Consider the following 19,723-nt stretch of genomic DNA (forward strand, 5'->3'; position numbering starts at 1 on the left):
GCATATATTCTTGTAACCCACATTTGGGTTGCAACCCATGGGTTGAGAAATGCTGCTTTAGGGGAACTGGCAAATCCTCCAAAGTGCTTCTGCCTGTGGATCCACGACAATACTTTGTCAGGGGTTGGCAATGTTTCTGGACACAGAAACACCCACAGTCTCAACTTGTAAGATGTTGGCGTGCCGGGGCAGATAGCGGGAGAGCTGAGAGGGGCATGATCCTTGTTGTGGCAGTGCAGCCGCGGCCACTTCCCCACCTTTTGCCCCGAGGCGTACATGCCAGACAAAATGCCTGTGCATCCCACACTGCCTACCCCTGCTTTATGTAGCTACTTTGGGCGCTACAAAACACCAGTGTCAAATCATTACTGACACATTTTTTTCACGTACTGAGTCATTTGGTGCAGATCACTAAACCCTCAGAAACATCTGACAGCTCATACTGTGATTACAGCAGTAAGACGGGGAATGTGAACCTTTCAGAGATCTTCAGTGTTCGGTATTGAAGTTGATTCGCGAGGCTGACGTGTTTCATTTTCTGTATGTGAATTGTTCTATTCTTTATTCATCATGCATTTTAAATATATTTGTAATACCTGCATACAGCTTTATCATAGGCACTTTTTATATAGTTAGGTTTAAGTGATGAATATTTCATTTGTTAGGAGCACGGAGTTGTCTTTATGTCCAATAAAACCTCAACCACACAAAAAAAAGCTCAACTTTAAAATTTTTCCTTCATGCCTAACCTCATGAGTCTATAGCACAGTGGTTCTCAACCTTGTTAGACTTTGGGCATCACTTGTTAGACTTAGGTCATTCCTCGTTAGACTTTGGAATCCCTTGGAAAATGCCAGCTCTTAGCTTTTGCTCATTTTTTGACTACAGAAAAATACTCGAGCAATTTTGCTGCTTCAGGGAACTCAGACCATGACAGAGCAGAATGTTTTTGACACTCTGAATTCCTATTTGAAATCCCTGGGTTTATCCTGTGAGTCATGTTTGCATACCTAACGGTGCTAACATTGTGTGACACCCTGTGGCACCCTTGAAGGGATTTCAAGGCACCCCAGGATACTGTGGCACCTGGCTGACAGTCACTAGTTAGCACTTTTCCTATTGCTTGTGGAGAAGTTAAGTTTATCTCTGGAACGTCATAGTGTGTGCTGTGTTCTGATGCAGGTGGCCACAAGATGTTTTTCTCTTTGACCAGTATTGGGATTCCAGTTCTAAGGGAAAACTTGCTGTATTTTGTTGTTTGTTGTCTAGCTTATAGCTTTGCAGTTGATGAGACTTGCATGTGAGGCTTATGAATAATTATTTTAAAGAGCAAATGGATGCAATTAATAACTGTTTAATAAGAGGGCAAGCTTATGAAAAAGGCATCAGTGTAAGGGCCTTCTTAGACATTAATTTTTGGCTCCTTCTGGAGCTCTTAAACCCTAGATTGTCCACACATGGACACCTAAAACTAGTTTAAGCATACTTTAGGCAGCTTAAAATTATGCCACTCAAAGGCAGGGTTATCTCTGATCCATGTTACCCAGCTCGTGTTCTGTTAATGCATGGCCACTCCCCACAAATAAGGCACCCAAGTTACAGTCCTCCAGCATCCCAGGATGCAGCGGCTCCTCCACCACCCTTCTGTTCTGTTTAGGTAAACTTTCCATCCCTGTCTCTAATGTCTAGAGGACAATTCTGGCACCAAGCCCAACTCCCCTTGCCAGCCCCAGGGGTGCAGCCCCATGCAAACAGCCTACAGAGCACATGGCAGCTAGTTAGATCACACGGCACGGATGGTTCCAGGAGTGGAGTCTAGGGGACCAGGTACGGGGGGCGTGATGGTGCCCCCATGAGCTGGGGCTTCCTTTGTAGGGCAGGGGCAGTAGCTCCCTCAAAAGTGCCTTCCCTCACCACTCCCACCTCCCAGCCACACCAAGGAAGCACAGTCAGCACCCTCCACACCCCAATCCCAAATCCAAATTTATTAAAACATAAGACCACCTTTAATCTTCTTCCTCCTTGTTTTATTTTAAATTTTCTCTCTTAACTTCTCTTTATTTTATCATTCATTGGCTGACTTCCTTCATTTGACCACCCTTCCACCATCCCCATTTTCTTTCCACCTCCCATTTCATTACCCACCTCCATCCCATTAACTCTCTGCCTCCCAGCTTCATGTCCCATTCCCCCACTCTCTCCCCCCACAACCTAGAGCAGGGATGGAAGTCTGTCCTGGCTCACCAGCCCTGTAGTGATGATTCATAGAGGTAGCTAGTAGTCAGACCCCTGCTTGCCATCCCTCTAGTGGCAAGGCGCTGCTGTGCCGGTGGAAGTTTAGTCAAAGATTTTTAGCTTTAAGGTGTGACTGCTCCAAATGGATCAACATTTGAGCAGCTCAAAATGCTATGTGTAACAAGGCCCTAAGTGAGATGCGTTAAAAAGGCAGTGTCTACCCTACAAATATAGGCTTTACTTCTGTAACCAGTCCCACCCACTTTCATCTGCACCAACTTAGGTCTTTAACTTGGGGGCAGCATTGCTTTTCTACCAGTTACCAGCTTACTATATGGTACATGGAGTCAACAGCTAACTGGTTAGAAGTTGTAATGAAGACACATGCATGGTGTCAGTCTGTCAGTGTTGCCAGCTTCCAATTCTCAAACATCATTAGTCAGATGCCTCCAAATTATGGTTGGCTTGAAAAATTATGAGGAAATTGTATGTTTCTGAAATTGAATTCTGGTCCTTTGCATTCTGTTTTTGTACCTCAGGATCAAGTTGTTGTATATTTTCTTATGCATCTACAGAATCATGCGGTCTCTAGAAATTAACTTTTAAATTAAAGCTGAGATGATCACTCTTCAGATGATCCCAGGAGCTAGAGCTTAAAGAAATGCATCAGATATCACAAGACTTGGGATAATATTCTGAAATTTGGCATACCTAATATATGTCTGTTTCCAGAGATGGTTGGAATTGCACATTTCTATTCTACAGGAGATCCTGATTTTTTTTTTTCCAAAATTTTAATTTCAGAAGTATGGAAGTACTCCCATATAAATGTTTTGCTTGACAAAACACTCCACCTTTTTTCTAACCCTGTGATTGTCTACAAGGTTTGATGGAGAGGAGATTCTTTTAAGGCTGCAAACAGCTACATACAAATCACAGTATAAACCCAGAATTTTAAAATTTGGTATCCATAGCGTCAAAAATATGTTTGACCTGTTGTGGTCATATTGAGTTGATTACTACAGAAGAATTTTTTCTATTATTTTTTGGTAGTCCAAAAAAAAAAAAAAGTCAAAGCTGAGAGCTGGTGTGCCTTGAGTCTCTAATGAGGTTGAGAACCACTGGTCTAACCTTGTGGAAATGGAGCATTCTGATTTAATTTTGTTGTGAATTACAACAAGATTCTGTCCATTCTCCTAAAACATTTCCTTTGGAAAACACTGATTCAATTAAAAGCTTTTTGGGTGGAAATTTTTCTGCTACCTCTAATTCTGTATTGGTTGGGAGGAGGTAGTATTCAAGAGTGTTTTAAGGTATGATTGCCTGTAATCTTCTTGCTCTATGCTTTAAGCTACTGCTGCTGTTTTGTAGATGTCACTGTAGCAGTTTACTGGTTTTCCAAACCTCCTGTTTCCATTTTAAGATATTCCAGGCACTTACGCAATCTCTGTATCAAGTTACAGTCATAATTAAGGTCTTTTAATGGAAGGAAAATAATATGGTGGTTTCAAGAGATCCAGTGAGCTAAGAGAAGTGCATTAGGAAAGTGTCATGAAGGGACAATATGAATCACAAAAAGAAGCTTTCATTGGGAAGCTGCTCCAGAACGATGTCTTTAAATATTTCTGGGTTTAAAAAAAGCATTTTTTTTAATTACTCAGGCAGAATTCTGAAAAAGTGCTTTTTGAGGAGTTTCTGCTTCAGTAAATATTTGTACAGAGATGGATTAGAAAGCCTAAAGTCACATTTTCAAAGGGAGCTTGTTCAGAAAGTTGGAGGGCCCCTTTCAATCTCCTGGGTCCAAGAGAAGCATACTTGACCACATGCTATAATCAGATTTGACTCCGGTCACTTTGGGAAGGAGTCTTGCTGCTACCCTGTAGATTAAAACCCCTAAATACTATGAGTTGTCATCAGTTCCAGTGGTTGCCATGCTGCCCTTTGTGTGCCTCATATCAGTGTTATGCCACAGCTTCTGCCTAGGCCATTCTAGTGCTTCTAGGTCTGGAGCAGTTGCAGAATTAAGGTTTATATCTGCTGCTACTTGCTGCTGTACAGCTACAGCCTGTTGTTGGGAGAGTAGGCAAAGAACCACTTCTGTGCTAGGGCCCTTCCGGGGTTGGTTTGCAGCTGCTAGTTCTGTCATACCTAGAACATCTCTCACTTCTGTTACCACTAATGAAGATGGGTGCTGTCCCGTCCCCCTCTGCCCTCACACAGACAAAGCAACCATTTAAGAGTTTTGTTTTGTTCTGTTTTACTTCTTTAGTTTTTTTTTTTTTAACTGATCCAGCACTGTTTTCTCTCTTGTCTGTATAGCCTGTTCTTTCAGGGTCTAATGGCAATGGTCTAATGGACTTTTTCCTCTCCCAAAGTCCAGTCTTCCATCCAGCTCACTGGGTAGCAAAGGGAGTGCCTAGCTTCTAGCTTACAGATACTACCTTTAGGGAGCAAAATTTGGCACAGTCCTGGTTACCTCCAGTTCAACCTGCCATGTTCGTGCAGTACCTGGCAGCATCATGGTTGATCTTCTCAGTGGCTGCTGCTGAGTTTAGGACTGATTTTTAAATTTACAATCAAGTGTCATTTCTGGGAGCCCTTAGGAACAGTGGGGTGGGGCCAGGGAATTCTGAACCATCCCGGAGAATTAGGATCAGTGATATGCTTCACTCTAGCTGCTTCTCCCTTTCCCAGTAATCCAGCACCTTCAGTGCCTGTAATACTTGTGGTTTTTCTCCCAAGGAAGTTCTGTCTGCTGACGGTAGCAACTTCTGGTGCTGCTGCTAAGGACAATAACTACCTCCCCATTGTAAGCCTTGGTCTATCTGACAGGCGCCTCCGTCTGCATGGGTTGCAACATCTTGTTACTTATACTTTATAACTGTCACTGGTCAGCCAATTAGGCGTATCTAGGGAAGGAGCTGCTGTGTCCCATAGCCCTTTAATATCTGTTGTGGGCAGGATACTTCAACTCTGCCTGCAGTTTAATCACAAATGATAGCATTAAGACTCTTAATTTCCTCATTTGTGGACACAAACAAGTTACTAAACATCCAAAGTCTATTGTTGCGATTTAGTGGACCCTTAAGGACTTTGTACTTCAGAAGCACAAACTCTTCTGATTTGATTGGCTGTCATGGTTCCCCTGTTTACTTGTTGCAGGTTAGGGTGTTATGTCCGTGTTGTGTCAAGGTTGATGGTAATCTTACATAAATCTTAGATTATGGATTATATAGAACAGTGGTCACCAACCAGTGGGTTTTGATCCACTGGTAGACCTCGGAGCCTCTTGGAGTTGGGGTGGGTGGGGGGCTGAGTGCCCATGTGCATGCACATGCACGCCCCAGTCCAGCAGGTCAGTCCATGGGGGAGGGAAGGGGTAGAGGCTAAATCAAGGCCCCCATGGTGATGGACAGTGATGCAGAGGCAGGAGCAGGGGTAATTTGAGTGGGGCCCTGGTGGGATGGGACTTGCATGCTGGGGAGGTGCACCCTGAAATAATTTTTTCTCCCTCTGCCTCGATCTACCCCCCTCTTCTCTCCCCACAAACTTACCTGCTGGCTGACGGGGGGTAGCAGCAGCTCATGGTAGATCTTGGGTTGCTTTTTAATGCCAAAGTTGATCTCCTACTTAAAAAGGTTGGAGACCACTGATATAGAATGTCTTAAATAGGGATGATCCTGCCTTAGGCAAAAGGTTGGACTAGGTGACCTCTGGAGGCCCCTTCGAGCCCTGCTGTTCTATGACTTTATGATGTGAGCTGAAGGAGTACTGCCATTAACTGATGTGGTCAGGCTTCCATTCCTTGTGGGACAGTGATAGGAAGGTGGTGTTAACCTCAAACGCACAAAACATGATATACGACCTTGTAGGAAGCAATGGCACGTAGGCACCGTTGGCAGTTTGTTACATTTGTATGACTTTTAGCACAGTATAAATATACTAAAAGGAGGGTTTGACCCTATTTAGAGCCATTCTCATGTAACACATTTGGAAAACATAAAGGCAGCCGACCTTCTGGAAGCAATATGGTTTCAGGTAATTTGCAGGAAAGCGTAGAGTGCAAGGTGCAATTGAAGATGTGTCCCTGAAACATAGCTGCTATGGGTAGTTTGCAGTACTGCTGCATCTTAAAAGCTACACAGTGAATTCATACTTTACCAGTCTTACAATCACTGGGATAAACGCATGGAAGGTTGATGCCATGAATTTCAAACTGAGAAAAGAGATTGTACACTAAAACTTTTAGCTGCCCTTATATCAGATTGAGTGAAATAGATTTTCCAGCGTCTGCTAGTGTTATGCTTATTGGCCTTTGTTTCCTCCTCAGATTTAAATAAATAGATTTCAAATCACCTTTTCTGTAAAGTTTCTTTAAGTAACATTTGCTATTTTATCCCATTGGTTTTCCAGAACTGTGCTAGCATTTAACTAGGTTATAATTCAGCAAAATATTTTTCAAGGGATTCTAATGCTGTTTGTAGATTAGCTCCCAAAGCAAAAGTATTATTTTTTGTGATTTAAGATTTGCTCTTTTGTTTCTTTAGCAATACATTTTGATGGCCTCTGTTCAGAGCATGTAAATCTACAAAGAACAAGGCAACACTGTACATATAAAAATGATAGGAAACTAAATGTCTTAATATGGTACTCATCATATTCAAGTTATAATGCTGCTGCAGCTACTACTAAAGAAATTCCTTTAAGAATAGGAGTTGCAGTATGATTCCTGTACTGAAGAGCTGAGTAAGTTATTTTAAGAAACACATTTCCTCTGCATTATTTCGCATTCCAACCATTCACAGAACTGCGTGTACAAGTGACATTCTTGGGAAGCATGTTCTTATCATTCATGTTGTGTCTGTATCTATGAAAGCAGTGTAATAGCAAACAGTCTGGAACTCAGGCTATATTGAAAGCATCAGAAGATTTTTTCAGCTGGTCTCACCTCTCTTTATTGGATGAGCATTGTAGAACAGCGGTGTCAAACATATGGCCAAGGGCTGGATAGTCTGCTGGAATATGGGGATATAGCTAGTGAAGCACCCTTCGCTAGCTACAGAATCCAGGGCACCATTAGACATTTAAGATACAGGTTCCAAGAGTTACTTCCTTGCATCCATAGTTCAATAGCTTTATTTCTAAACTGATTGCTGCTTTTCCTTTTTTTTTTGACTTGAGAGTCTGAATATGTATCTTGGACCCATATTTTAAAAAACTTGTCCCATGGTTTCAGCTTCTGTTATTTTGCATTGATCAGCAGCTGCCTTGATAATGGTCAGTTCATCATATGGGTAGTGGAGGTCAGGAGTACCTTCATAGATTCATAGATTGTAAGGCTGGAAGGGACCTTGGAAAATCATCGGGTCTAGCCCCTGCACCAAGCAGGAAAGACAGCTGGGGTCAGGTGACCCCAGCAAAGTGACCGTCCAGTCTCCTCTTGAAGATTTCCAGGGTAGGCGATTCCACCACCTCTGGAGGGAACTTATTCCACAGTCTGGACACTCTAGCTGTGAAGTAGTTTTTCCTAATGTTGAGCCCAAAACAGTCTTCCAGAAGTTTGTGACCATTACTCCTAGTTTTCCCCAAGGCTACCCTGGTGAACAGCTGTTCACCAAGCCCTTGATGTGTACTCCCCTATTTTGGCAGTAAGCTGCTACCAAGTCCCCTCTCAGCCTTCTTTTTTTCAGGCTGAAGAGTCCCAGATCCCTCAGCCTTTCTTCATATGGCTTGCTGTGCAAGTCTCTGATCATATGGGGAGCCCTTCTCTCAACTCTCTCAAGCTTTACCACATCCTTGTTAAAGTGTGGCACCCAGAACTGGGTGCAGTACTCCAGCTGTGGTCTCACCAATACCAAGTAGAGTGGGAGAATCACTTCTTTGGTTTTGTTGGAGATGCATCGATTGATGCGTGCCAGGTTATAGTTAGCTGTGCTGGCTACAGTGTCACACTGTCAGTTCATGCTCATAATGTGGTCTGTTATTACCCCTGGGGCACTTTCATTTGTAGTGCTGGTCAGGTTGGGATTGCCAAGCCTGTAGGTGTGCAGGGGATTGTTCATCCCTCAGGTAGAGCACTTTGTGTCTCAACGTTGAACTTCATCTGGTTCCGATCTGCCCAACTTGCCAGCCTGTGTAGGTCTGTCTGTATCTGCAGCCTATCTTCAAGTGTGACCACGCTTCCCAGTAACTTGATGTCATCCATGAACTTGGCCAGTGAACTCTTCATTTCCACATGCAAATCACTGATGAAGATGTTGAATAGCACTAGACCAACCACCAACCCCAGCAGGACACCACTGACTACTTCTTGCCAAGACAACACAGATCCATTCATTAGGACTCTGGGTCCCCTCAGCCAGCTTCCTACCCACCTGACTGTCTTACAGTTAAGCCCACAGTCTTCCAATTTTCTTGCGAGAACATCATGGGATACCAGATCGAAAGCTTTTTGGAAGTCGAGGTATATAATATCAACTCCCTCTCTCTTCTCTGATTATAAAAGGAGATGAAGTTGGTAAGATGAGACCTGCTCGTGATGAAGTCATGCTGGCTGTCATTCAGAATCCTACTTTCTGCAATCCTATCGCACATAGACTCCTCAAGGAATTTTTCCAGGATTTTTCCTGGGATAGAAGTTAGGCTAATTGGTCTATAGTTACCTAGGTCCTCCCTCCTCCACTTCTTGAAGATGGGCACAACATTGGCCCTCTTCCAGTCCTTGGGGACCTCACTGGAGCATCACAAGTTTTGGAAGAGATTCACCAGGGGTTCTGCAATTACTTTGGCCAGCTCCTTCAACACCCTTGGATGAAGGTCAGCTGGTCCTGCTGACTTATACATCCAGTTTCTTTAACTGATCACATAGCAGTTCTATGGCAATAGTAGGAAGACGGTCATTTGAACCCTGCTCATTCTGTATCCTAGTTGGTGTGATTTTCCCCTTATCCTGCAAGTTCACGGCTATTTTTACTAAGATTTTTTCAAAGGCTGAGAGGACAATAAAATTAAATTGTGAGGTTCTGTTTTCAGTACCTGGACTGATATCAATACCAGCACAAATGTGTTTTTTCGTAACAAGAAATATTTGCCCTTTTGGTTGGCTGTTATGAATAGTGAAATGACTACTCCACCCTTGGGTTTCTGATTACCAGAATTTAGAGGTGAATATAGATCATCCAATCAGAGCAGCCTGCTATAGTTTATCACTCGTTTTATATATATAATGTGAAAGAAAGTCCTCTCTGTAGTACACAAAAGCTAGTACAGAAATGCCAGCAGCATTTTCAGCCTTGAACTACACTGATTTATTCCACTGTATCTCAGTGTTGTGACTTCTAGACTTGCTGAATGTGGATTTGTGTTGCAATGGCCTTCAGATGCTTGTTGCTTGAAATATTGTGATTTTTTGGTCACTGTCATTTTTAATAAGTCATAAGGGTTATCATGATCCAGAAAATTGAAAAAAATGGAAATGGAGTTTTTTGCCAAATTTTGGAATTATTTAGGCATTATTTCTGTGTCCTTAACTGTATTAACTCATGTTAATTCATTGGCAGCCATTGGACTCAAGCTATAGAAGAGGCGTGAGAAGCAGGCAGCACAAAACGGTCCTTGGTATGCCAGTGCAAGTTCAACTGCATTTGTATGTGTAACTTGTTGGAGGGTCTGCCTGTTGTGCATCGGACTCCTCAGCAACTCAAGAAGCTGTGGTGGTACCTGGAAACCTGCCAAAGGCACAATCTTCCCCATGGTCTCTTGAAACTGATGGCTGCCAATGAATTAACATTTCTGTTAATGGACAGTTTAGATGAGGTGGTAGAAATTTCACCAAGGACTGACTGTTTTAAGGTCAGACTGATCATACGTGTACATGTGTATAAGATATATGAAAACAACCCATGAAATATATTTTGTATGTGTGAAGATAAGTAGGTAGAACTGTTATGGTCATATGCATTGCACAGTGGTAGTTAAGTGTTGCCTGGCATTGCTTTTCAGAAGGTCTTATTTTCATGTTTCTTATATAGTTTTACCAAATTTTAATTTTGGGTGTCTGTTTCAGGCTTGTGTTTTTTTTTCCTTTGATAGGTCCAATAAAAAGGGGTTCTGCCATTTTGAAGGAGGAAATTAGAGAAAAAAATATATAGTTGTATGCACTGAACAAAAATGATCTTACAACTTTTGGGAGAATTTTTTGTGCTTTAATGCTTTGGATCAACAGCTCAGTTGGCAATCGGATGGGTGATTTAGCAGAAAGGATGTGCCTTTTGCTAATTCTGTAAAAAAAAAAAAAAAAAAAATCTTTTAGAGGCTCATGGATCAGTTCAGAAAATCTTCCCAAGAGGCAAGGCAGAAAATGCCAAGTGGTTGGTGAGAGGAGTGGACTTCATAGAGGTACCCAGAGAGAAGATGCAAAGGCAGGAGGGTGGCAAAACCCAAGTTTCTTAGGACTCTGGAAAGGGGAAGGAAGATAACCTGTGCCCCTAGGCAAAGGAGGTGCTGAAAAAACAATTGGGAAAATGTGAGGAATAGCTAGGAAAAGGCAAAATTATGAAAACCAAAGGAGGATAAGAATGTAAGAAAGAGAATGTAAATTCTGCTGCAGTTGATAGCAGCAAGTGAGAATGGAACAGAAGTTCTGAGATTTGTCTAGGAAGGTGCTACAAGAGATTAAAGAAGAAAACATTTGTGTTGGAAAGCAGGAGGCTGAATGTAGAATAAGGACTTGAAGTGACAAGTGTAAAGGATTTTTGCGTGCAATATCTTTTATTGGACCAACTGTGCAGTTGGGAGGGTTATAGACAAGATTTCAGGTACCAAATACCCTTCCTCAGATCTAAGACAGTTGCCTCAAGCTATGTGTTTTTAAGATAGAAGAAACATTGAGTAGCTAACAGACCAGAGAAAAGCAGCAGTAAAGATGATCTGATAAGTGGAAGAGTAAGACCATTCAAAAAGGACATGTTCAGTGAGTCTAGAGGGTTTTTTTAAAAAGGGCTGCTGGAAGAGTTCAGACTCCTACTGCTCCCTGATCTGCCTCTGCCTCTGTCGCATGTCACAGCACCCTGGAAGGGACTTGCAGCATGCTGGGGTGCTGTGAAACCCCAGTTGAGAACCACTGGGTTAAACTTTCTGCTTTTGTGGGGGAAAAAAAGGAAGGATGGAAAGAAAAGAAAGAAAATACCCCTCCTTTTACCCACTCCCTGCTGCCCTCAAAATAAATAAATAAATAAATCCCTAAACTGTTATTCAGCCATGTGTCATAAATATGTTCTTACTTTTCAAGGAGTCTTTACAAAGTAAAGCTTTTATCACCATCTGCTGGATTTAAGTAGATAGTGCATTCTTCTCCTTTAAGGTCACCTGCAGGGACCTTTGGAAAGTGTTTGCTTATTGAGAAAATATTTTGCAGGGATTATCTCAAAATATTCCTTAAGCAAACTTATCTTTGGCATTATAACAGACAGACCTGTTTGTAGTTAGAGCATCAATGTGCCAAGCTTTATGAAAGAGGCTTCATTTAAATTTGGAACTTAATGCTCCCATACATATCCCCAGACACATGCTTCAGTTTGCAGGAAACCTGTTTTAGGAATGTACACAGTCTTTAGTAGTTCATTGTGCAGTGTGAGCATGTGTGCATGTGCATACATGCATTTTGAAAGCCAGAATTGTTAAGATTTTATTCCCCCCACCCCCCCCCAAAAAAAAACCAAACAACTTTCAGCTTCCAGACATTATTTTTAATTGACTGACTTTGTAAGAAAAGCAAAATTAAAAATGTATATTTAAAATTCAGCATCATAGCATTTATGATTTTTCAGACATCTGTAAACTTAGCAGGTGAATATCTAATTTGTGTGGCTTGAATTAAGTTAAAGGAGACTGTAACAAATCATTTAAAAGAGATTAGTTATGTGACACGCATTATTTTGAAAATCTTGAAGTAAAACTCCCATTAAAGCTTGTGTGTGTGTACACATGTGCATGTGTGTTGCATGACTAAGGACTTTACACTCAGCAGGCTTTTGCTTATCTGAATAAGCATTGCTTTTTACTCATCGTGTAATAGAAGTGAATAAAGAGTTTTAATTTTGTGGCTTTGTCAGATCTTGTCATTCCTTTCCTGCTTTTCCATTGAGATTGGTGTTCTGCCCCAAGCAACAGTCTTCTAAGGAAGATGGCTTATTTGCTTCCAGCTCTCTAGCTTTGTGGTGCTAGTTGGAACAACACCTTTGCAGTGCTACTTCCCACCCAAAACAGTTGAACAGTATGGCTGCCTATACACATGCTTTAGCACATTCTAATTAGAAAGCATCAGGGCAGACTCAGTTCATTAGGCTGCTCCAGCATGCCTCATTGTCATGGGTACTCAGTGTCCCTTGTTTCAAAATGGTGGTGGGAGTGCTTTAACTAAAACTCATCGAACAAGCTTTAGTTAAAGCACCCCTAGGGCCATTTTGAAATGCGGGATGTGGAGTACACATCACACTGCAGTATTTTAATTAGAGCGGCTGTCCAGGGGCTGCTTTAATTAAAACGCCTTCTGTTCAACCCCAGAGCACCACCCTATAATTTGTACTGCAGCGTGACTTAGCAATACTGTCTACATGGCATAGGGAACAATTGCCTTGGTCTGTTGTGATATGGCAGTTGCAATGTCTCAGTTGTAAAATGGAAGCAATAACTTTGCGATATTAACGTTTGTGCAGTGTTTGGGGATCCTCTGATGGAAACTCCAGGAAACTAGTTTGTGTGGTAACAGTAAAAATGTGCCTTTTCCCTTAGAATGGTTGCTTTGCAGTTGATGTGCATTTGAAGGTATAAAAAGGTATAAAAATATATATAGTTGTATGCACTGTACAACTTCTTGTGCTCCTCCTGAAATCCCCATATCCTGGCCATTGTTAGCTCTTAACAAACATAGCTTGACACTGAGGTTTTGCATTCTGCATCACTAAATGGTTTTTGTTTTTTCTTCTTTCTTTTATAACAGCTACAAGCCCCCAGTGTGAAGGGCTTTGATTTTGCTAAGCAGCACTTGGGCCAGCACAACAAAGATGACATCCTGATCATTCATGAGCCTGCTCCTCTACCAGGGCCTATTAAGGATACTACCCCCTCTGAAAATGGAGATGTGGCAAGCCCCAAGTCAAAGACTTCCTGTAAGCCTTCAAAGACCGTCCGACACAGAGGGAGGTAAGTTCTGCTGAAGAAGAATGGCCTTTTAACTAATGACAGAGGATCCTTTTACTGCACAGGGTAGTTTCAGTGGCAGATCCTCCCTCTGGAATTTGTCTTTGCTAGCAGTACATCAGAGTTTGGATCCAGTTGCTTTCCAGAAGGTGCTCTGGGATTTCCTTTCATTTTGTTTCTTTGAATTTCCTGCATGTTCAGTTAAATCAGATGTTTTTACCAAGGTGGGGCTGGGCCGAACCACTTCATTACCTGTGAAGCATGTACTTAATTCATTCAGTTTTGTAATAGTTCCCTGTTAGCAGGGCAGAGGGTGTTAAGAAATCCTTGTAGTATTAATGACAATTTAGGATTACCATATTTCCAGTTCCAAAAAAGAGGACACCTGTTGGTGTGGAGGGGTGCCCCTCACTCTTGACCTGCAGTCCCCTGGCACTGCCAGTGCCCTGCATTCCCAACCTGCAGTCCCCTGCCCCTCCTAGTGCCCCTTACGTCCAAACCACAGCCCTGTGGCCTTGCTGGTGGCCCTCACAGCCAAACCACAGCATCCCGTCCCTGCTGCTGCCCTACACTCCTGACCTGCAGACCCCTGGCCCTGCTGCTGCCCCTCACTCGCAACCTGAAGCCCCCACAGCCCCTATCCCTGCTGGTCACACATGTACACACACGCACACCCCTACCTGCCTACCAGACAGTCCCCAAGCCCTGGCCCTCCAGCCCCCCTTAGACTCCCAAAGCACAGATCACAGGAGTCCAGCACAGATCCCAGCATGGAGGCACTGGGTACCAGGAAAGTCCTAGGTCCTGTGCTTCCACTCAAGGGCCCACTTGGGCCTTCCCCACTTAAAGACACATCCCTGGAGATCCCAGGGAAGGTCTTCATAAGCAGGGAACTCCAACTTTTATCGCTAACAAAGAGGCACCCCAAGATTTCCCAGGGCACGTGTCTGTAAGTAAGAAAAGCCAAGCAGGTGCTCCCAAGGCCTGAGGGGCCCAATCCTGCATGGGAATTCCCAGGCTGTACAGAATCAGGCCCCTCAAGGCTCCAGAGCACATGCCCAGGGCACCTGGACAGTGTTTCTCTCTAGGTTTGCTGCACTGTCCTGGCAGAGAACAAACAGATGTCCACTGCAACAAAGTAGCACTATATAACGATGTCATTTGTTGACTCACTCATATCATGACAGGATATGGACATCTATTTGTCTCTCCATAGGAATTTTTGTGACAACATAAATACAACATCAGGTAATGTCTTTCTCTTCCCAAACAGTCTACTGTAGCAGCAGCCTTGTGCAAGGTTTAGGCTGGCTACAAAAATTAAGGACAATAAAAAGTCCTTCTACAGATACATAGCGAGCAAAAGGAAGGCACAGAGTAACATAGGGCCCCTGCAGGACAAATCAGGACAGTTGGTGGTTGACTCAAGGAAAAAGGTGGAGTTCTTCAATGAGTTCTTTGCTTCAGTATTCCTAAGTACTGACCAAGACAATTCCCTCACCTTGAGCACAGGCAGATGTTCAAAAGGCACCAGACTGCCACAGGTTAGTGATGACTTAGTTAAGGAGCACTTTGAAGGGCTGGATGGGTACAAGTCAGCCGGCCCGGATGACCTCCATCCATGGGTGCTCAAGGAATTGGCCAGTGCCATAGCTAAGCTGCTGGCACAGCTCCTTGAGCACTCTTGGAGCTCCGGCCAGGTCCCCAAGGATTGGAAAAGGGCCAACGTGGTGCCCATTTTTAAGACGGGGAGAAGGGATGAGCTGGGTAACTTTAGGCCAGTCAGTCTTACCTCTATCCTTGGGAAAATACTAGAAAAAATCATCAAAGAGTGCATTTGTGAAGGCGCAGCAGGTGAAATGATGCTGAAAGGAAACCAGCACGGGTTTGTCACAGGTAGATCCTGCCTGACAAACCTTATAGCCTTTTATGACCAGGTCACACACCACCTTGACACAGGAGCTGAGGCTGATGTCATCTACCTGGACTTTAGGAAGGCCTTTGAGACAGTTTTGCACCCTGTTCTCATAGGGAAGCCAGCAGACTGTGGAGTGGACACTTACACAGTCAGGTGGGTAGCCAAGTGGCTTGGGGACCGCACCCAGAGAGTGGTGGTGGACAGGTTGTTCTCGACCTGGAAGGAGGTGGGCAGTGGGGTCCCACAGGATTTGGTCCTTGAACTGGTGTTATTTAATATCTTCATCAGGGATTTGAATGGGGGTGTGGAGAGCACCATCTCCAAGTTGGCAGGTGATACCAAGTTATGGGGCCAAGTTAACACACCGGAGGGCAGGGAGCGGATACAGGCTGACTGGGACAGGTTGGACCAATGGGCAGAACGAAATAGGATGCAATTCAACAAAGATGGGGAGGAGGAATCCCCAGCACACCTATAGGTTGGGAGATGACCTCCTCAGCAGCTCAGGGGCTGAGAGGGATCTTGGAGTCATAGTTTACTCCAAGATGAACATGAGCTGGTGGTGTAATGAAGCCATCAAAAAGGCTAGTCGCACCTTGTTGTGCATTAGCAGATGCATGACCAACAGATTGAGGGAGGTGTGATGCTCCCCCTCTATGCAGCATTGGTCAGGCCGCAGTTGGAGTAGTGTGTCAGTTCTGGGTGCTGCACTTCAAGAGGGATGTGGAGAATCTGGAGAGGGTCCAGTGGAGGGTCACTCGCATAATTAGTGGCCTCCACGAAAGACCCTATGAGGGGAGGTTGAGGGAACTGGATGGCTGAGGGGGAGACATTGTAGCCTCCTATAAGCTTATCAAGGGAGGACAACAGGGATTTGGAGATGCACTATTTACCAGAGCACCCGTAGGAGTAACCGGGAATAATGGGTGCAAACTAGTGGAGAGTAGATTCAGGTTAGACATTAGGAAGAAATTTTTTACAGTAAGGGTGGCCAGAATCTGGAATGGGGTTCCAAGAGAGGTAGTACTATCACCTAACTTGGAGGTCTTCAAGTAGAGGCTTGATAGACACCTGGCTAGGGTCATCTAACCTTGGTCCTCTTTCCTGGCAGGGGAAGGAGGTGGGACATGATGACCCTTTGTGGTCCTTTCCGACTCTACAATCTATGAATCTAAGGCCTTTAGTACATCAGTGTCTCTGATGGAAGCATTTCACTCTCCTTCTCTTGCTCTGCCTGAGTGCTAGAGAGTAGGGAAGGGCTTTGCTCCCATCTCCATTTATGTGCCATCACGGTCCTGGTTCAACTGCTTATGCTCCCTCAGAGTCCTGCCTCCTGACCTTCTCTCTTCCCCAGGCAGTCCTGCTTGGAGCCCACTCCCCAGATTCCCACATACTGAGCTTTTCTCATACCTTGTGGGCTTTGTAAGGGGTAAAGCTTGTGTGTCAGGGGGGAGGATTCCTGACAGGACTAGGAACCACAGAAATTGTTGAAGGAGCTTGGCTGTTCAGTTAGCTAATTTGGTATAGCTCAGTTATATTATCCTAAGTAAGAGGTGCTGGTGTTTCATGGATTTCATTTTAAAATTTCAAAGTAGCTGCCGCTGTTGATGAGATCAGAATGTGGGCACATGAGATAAAGTTGTGAACTTCTGGTGCCATTTTGCTCTAGTTAGGAGGACTCAGGAATAAGGAACCAGTTTCAAAAAAGGAGAATTTTTAGTGCTTTTGTTGAAAAAGGTGGCTGAAAAAAACATTGAATTTGGACCCTAAATTCAACCATGACAGTGTGAAATAGAGATTGTCCTCTACTTTGCAAATCCCAGCATAGGTTAACTATGAAATTACTCTGAGCACTTTCATGATATGTTGATATGAAGCTGTCAATGAGACACTTAAAACATCCACTTGCTAGAGAAGGGAAAAGCTGAAATGCTATGAAATTGTATGTCAGGGGATTATTCTGTTATTGGCTATACAGTTTTGCAGGTATGTACTGAATAAATCAGACTAATATCCCAGTAGCTATATACTTCATCTGACTTCAGCACATCAAGTTTCCAATTCAGGCTGGGGCTGTCATGCTTGCATATAGGCATTCCTTCCATACCATGGCACCTACCCTAGTGGAGTCCCAATGCCCACTGAGACCATTGTGTATATAAATATTTATCTGATAATCTAAATACAGAAAACAAAGGATAGAAAGGAGAACAAAAGTAGAGGAGAAGTGACCTGGCTGAGGTACTAAAGCAGGTCAGCAGCAGATCTAGGAATAAAATTACAGCCCAGTGCCCTTGGTACTGTTCAAGTCAGAGTACAAAAGGGAATGACATATCTTGGTCTTCATTTCCCAGTTTATGCAGGTTCTTCTAGCTGCAAAAAAGATGCAGTAGGGCAGATTTCACATGCTATATTAATTCTCTTTTTTCCATGAGTATTTTGTATTAGGGTCTGAATAACCAGTATACCAGTTTTTCACAAAAAGGTTTTGCTGATGTAATGTGATTGCAGGGCTACTATATGCATAGAATATAAGGGAGGATAATTAGCACTTAGCCTAGTGCAAGCAGTGGGTTTAACTTTTGATCAGTTTGCCCATCTGGGTAGTACTTGTCTTAGTTGCACTGTCTATGAAAGCTGACTTCTTAGATTCAGACTTTAAAAACTAGGTCAAATAGCTGTTAAGGAATAACAGATCTTCTGTGTAGCAAGGTTAGTGGACCTCATATTCTGCTCCTTGAGATTTTTTCCTCAGTGCACAGAAAAACTCTTCATATTTGCAAGATAAAATATTTACTATTGCCCTAACTTAGCATCTGCCAAAATACAGGCTTTTTTGCATGAGTCAGATGGTAGTGTACTCTATCCTATTATAATTATTACACTTTATGTTTTATCTTTTGTATCTGACATTATTCTTGCAGTTCAGAGATGGGTGGTGAAGAGCACAGGATTTCCTTAAGCTGCTATATATGTACCTATAATGAATTAGATAAGATTCCTTGTGTGAGGAATGATAAATTAATAGATTACTCCTGTAGTGCTAAGCATCCACATAAATGGATACAATATTGTGCTAAGTGTGATTCAGACACTCAGCACTTGTGGGGGAAAAAGAATCCTTGCTGCAGTTCAGCTGCCAAGTTTAAGGAGCTGCAACAAATACAGGGTCAGAGGAAAGAGGATGAGAGAACAAGAATGCTAATTTTTTTTTTTACCTAAACAAGCTGCACGTACAATTTGTAAGCACCAAGATTTTTTGTGTGTTTAATATATTGGATAAACAGTATGTCAGTCATGGTTGGTCCCACATTAATTGGCTATCCAGCCACGTGGACTTGCATTTTCAGTTTGTAGAGTATGAAGTTAACAAAGTCACTGTATCCCCATGTTATTTTTCAAGTTGCAGATTATGTTGCTGTCAGAAAACAATCCTATTCATTGCTAATGCTAAGAACTTTCTGCTACATCTAAAACTAATGTTTATATGCAGTAAAGACTGCTTATATAGCTGCTTTACTTAATCCTGTCATCAGTCTTGTATGATTGATGTCACAGGGCTGCCATAACCTCATTTTTTATTTTTTCACTGTTGACAACAATCTCACAGTAATGAGTGTCTGACTACATTTCAAATGCTGTAATTTGTTTTATATAAGTACACTTTCTTTTTAAAAAGTTAACAGCCCTACCAGCCAATGTTCTTACAGGATGTCTATGTACCTGATGGCCATATAACTTCAATAAACTCATGTTTACCCTTTCATTCATTTTTACTTGTTTTTTTTGTGGCTACAGAGTTTCACCATCAGATGCTGACTCCACAGCAAGTGAACAGTCCAGTGGGAGGGAGACCGGAGAAGAAATTGTAAGACCATCGGCCCCTGTCAATGAAGTCAAAGCACGCAGAGCTCTGAAGAATGGTTTGTTACAGTTTTGCCTTTGTCTGCTGGAGCAGTGTTTTAGTAGGACACACATGAGATGCATTTTAGTACCATCAATTTTTTTTTTTAAGTCGCTTTTAACCGCTGGGGTTACTAAAATATAAATCCCAAGCTCTTTGCCAGTCAAACAGCATCTGTTATTTTGTCTGTTTATATATGCAGGGAATAGGTTCCTGATAACTAGTATGCAATATGGGCTGTATGCCTATAGGATTCACAAAGTGGTGGTGACCCTTTTGTTTTGTAAGATGTTATCTCAGTGGTACGTACACACATGTCTGTGTCTGTGTCTTGATGCCCCTAGGTTTGCTATAAGGACTAAAAGTATACCTTTATTGAGGCATCATAACATCAATGTCTTATTATAAGGTAAATTGATGCAAGACTACTGGATTACCATTTGCTTGAACCTAAGTGGATTTAGCCC

General features: G+C 42.8%; 1 protein-coding gene across 2 annotated transcripts in view; it reads left to right on the forward strand.

Moving 5' to 3' along the window:
* Positions 1–19,723, forward strand: part of KIAA1549 (KIAA1549 ortholog) — a 221,614-nt gene that overhangs the window by 170,349 nt on the left and 31,542 nt on the right. For both annotated transcript variants that reach the window (XM_090043259.1, XM_090043260.1), the window contains exons 11-12: positions 13,235–13,437; positions 19,151–19,275. In XM_090043259.1, the coding sequence (XP_089899385.1) occupies positions 13,235–13,437; positions 19,151–19,275 (328 nt within the window). The remainder of the gene's footprint in view (positions 1–13,234; positions 13,438–19,150; positions 19,276–19,723) is intronic.

The sequence above is a fragment of the Crocodylus siamensis genome, chromosome 4 (genome assembly GCF_052110815.1).
Source record: "Crocodylus siamensis isolate JL-2025a chromosome 4, ASM5211081v1, whole genome shotgun sequence".
Classification (NCBI taxonomy): domain Eukaryota; kingdom Metazoa; phylum Chordata; order Crocodylia; family Crocodylidae; genus Crocodylus; species Crocodylus siamensis.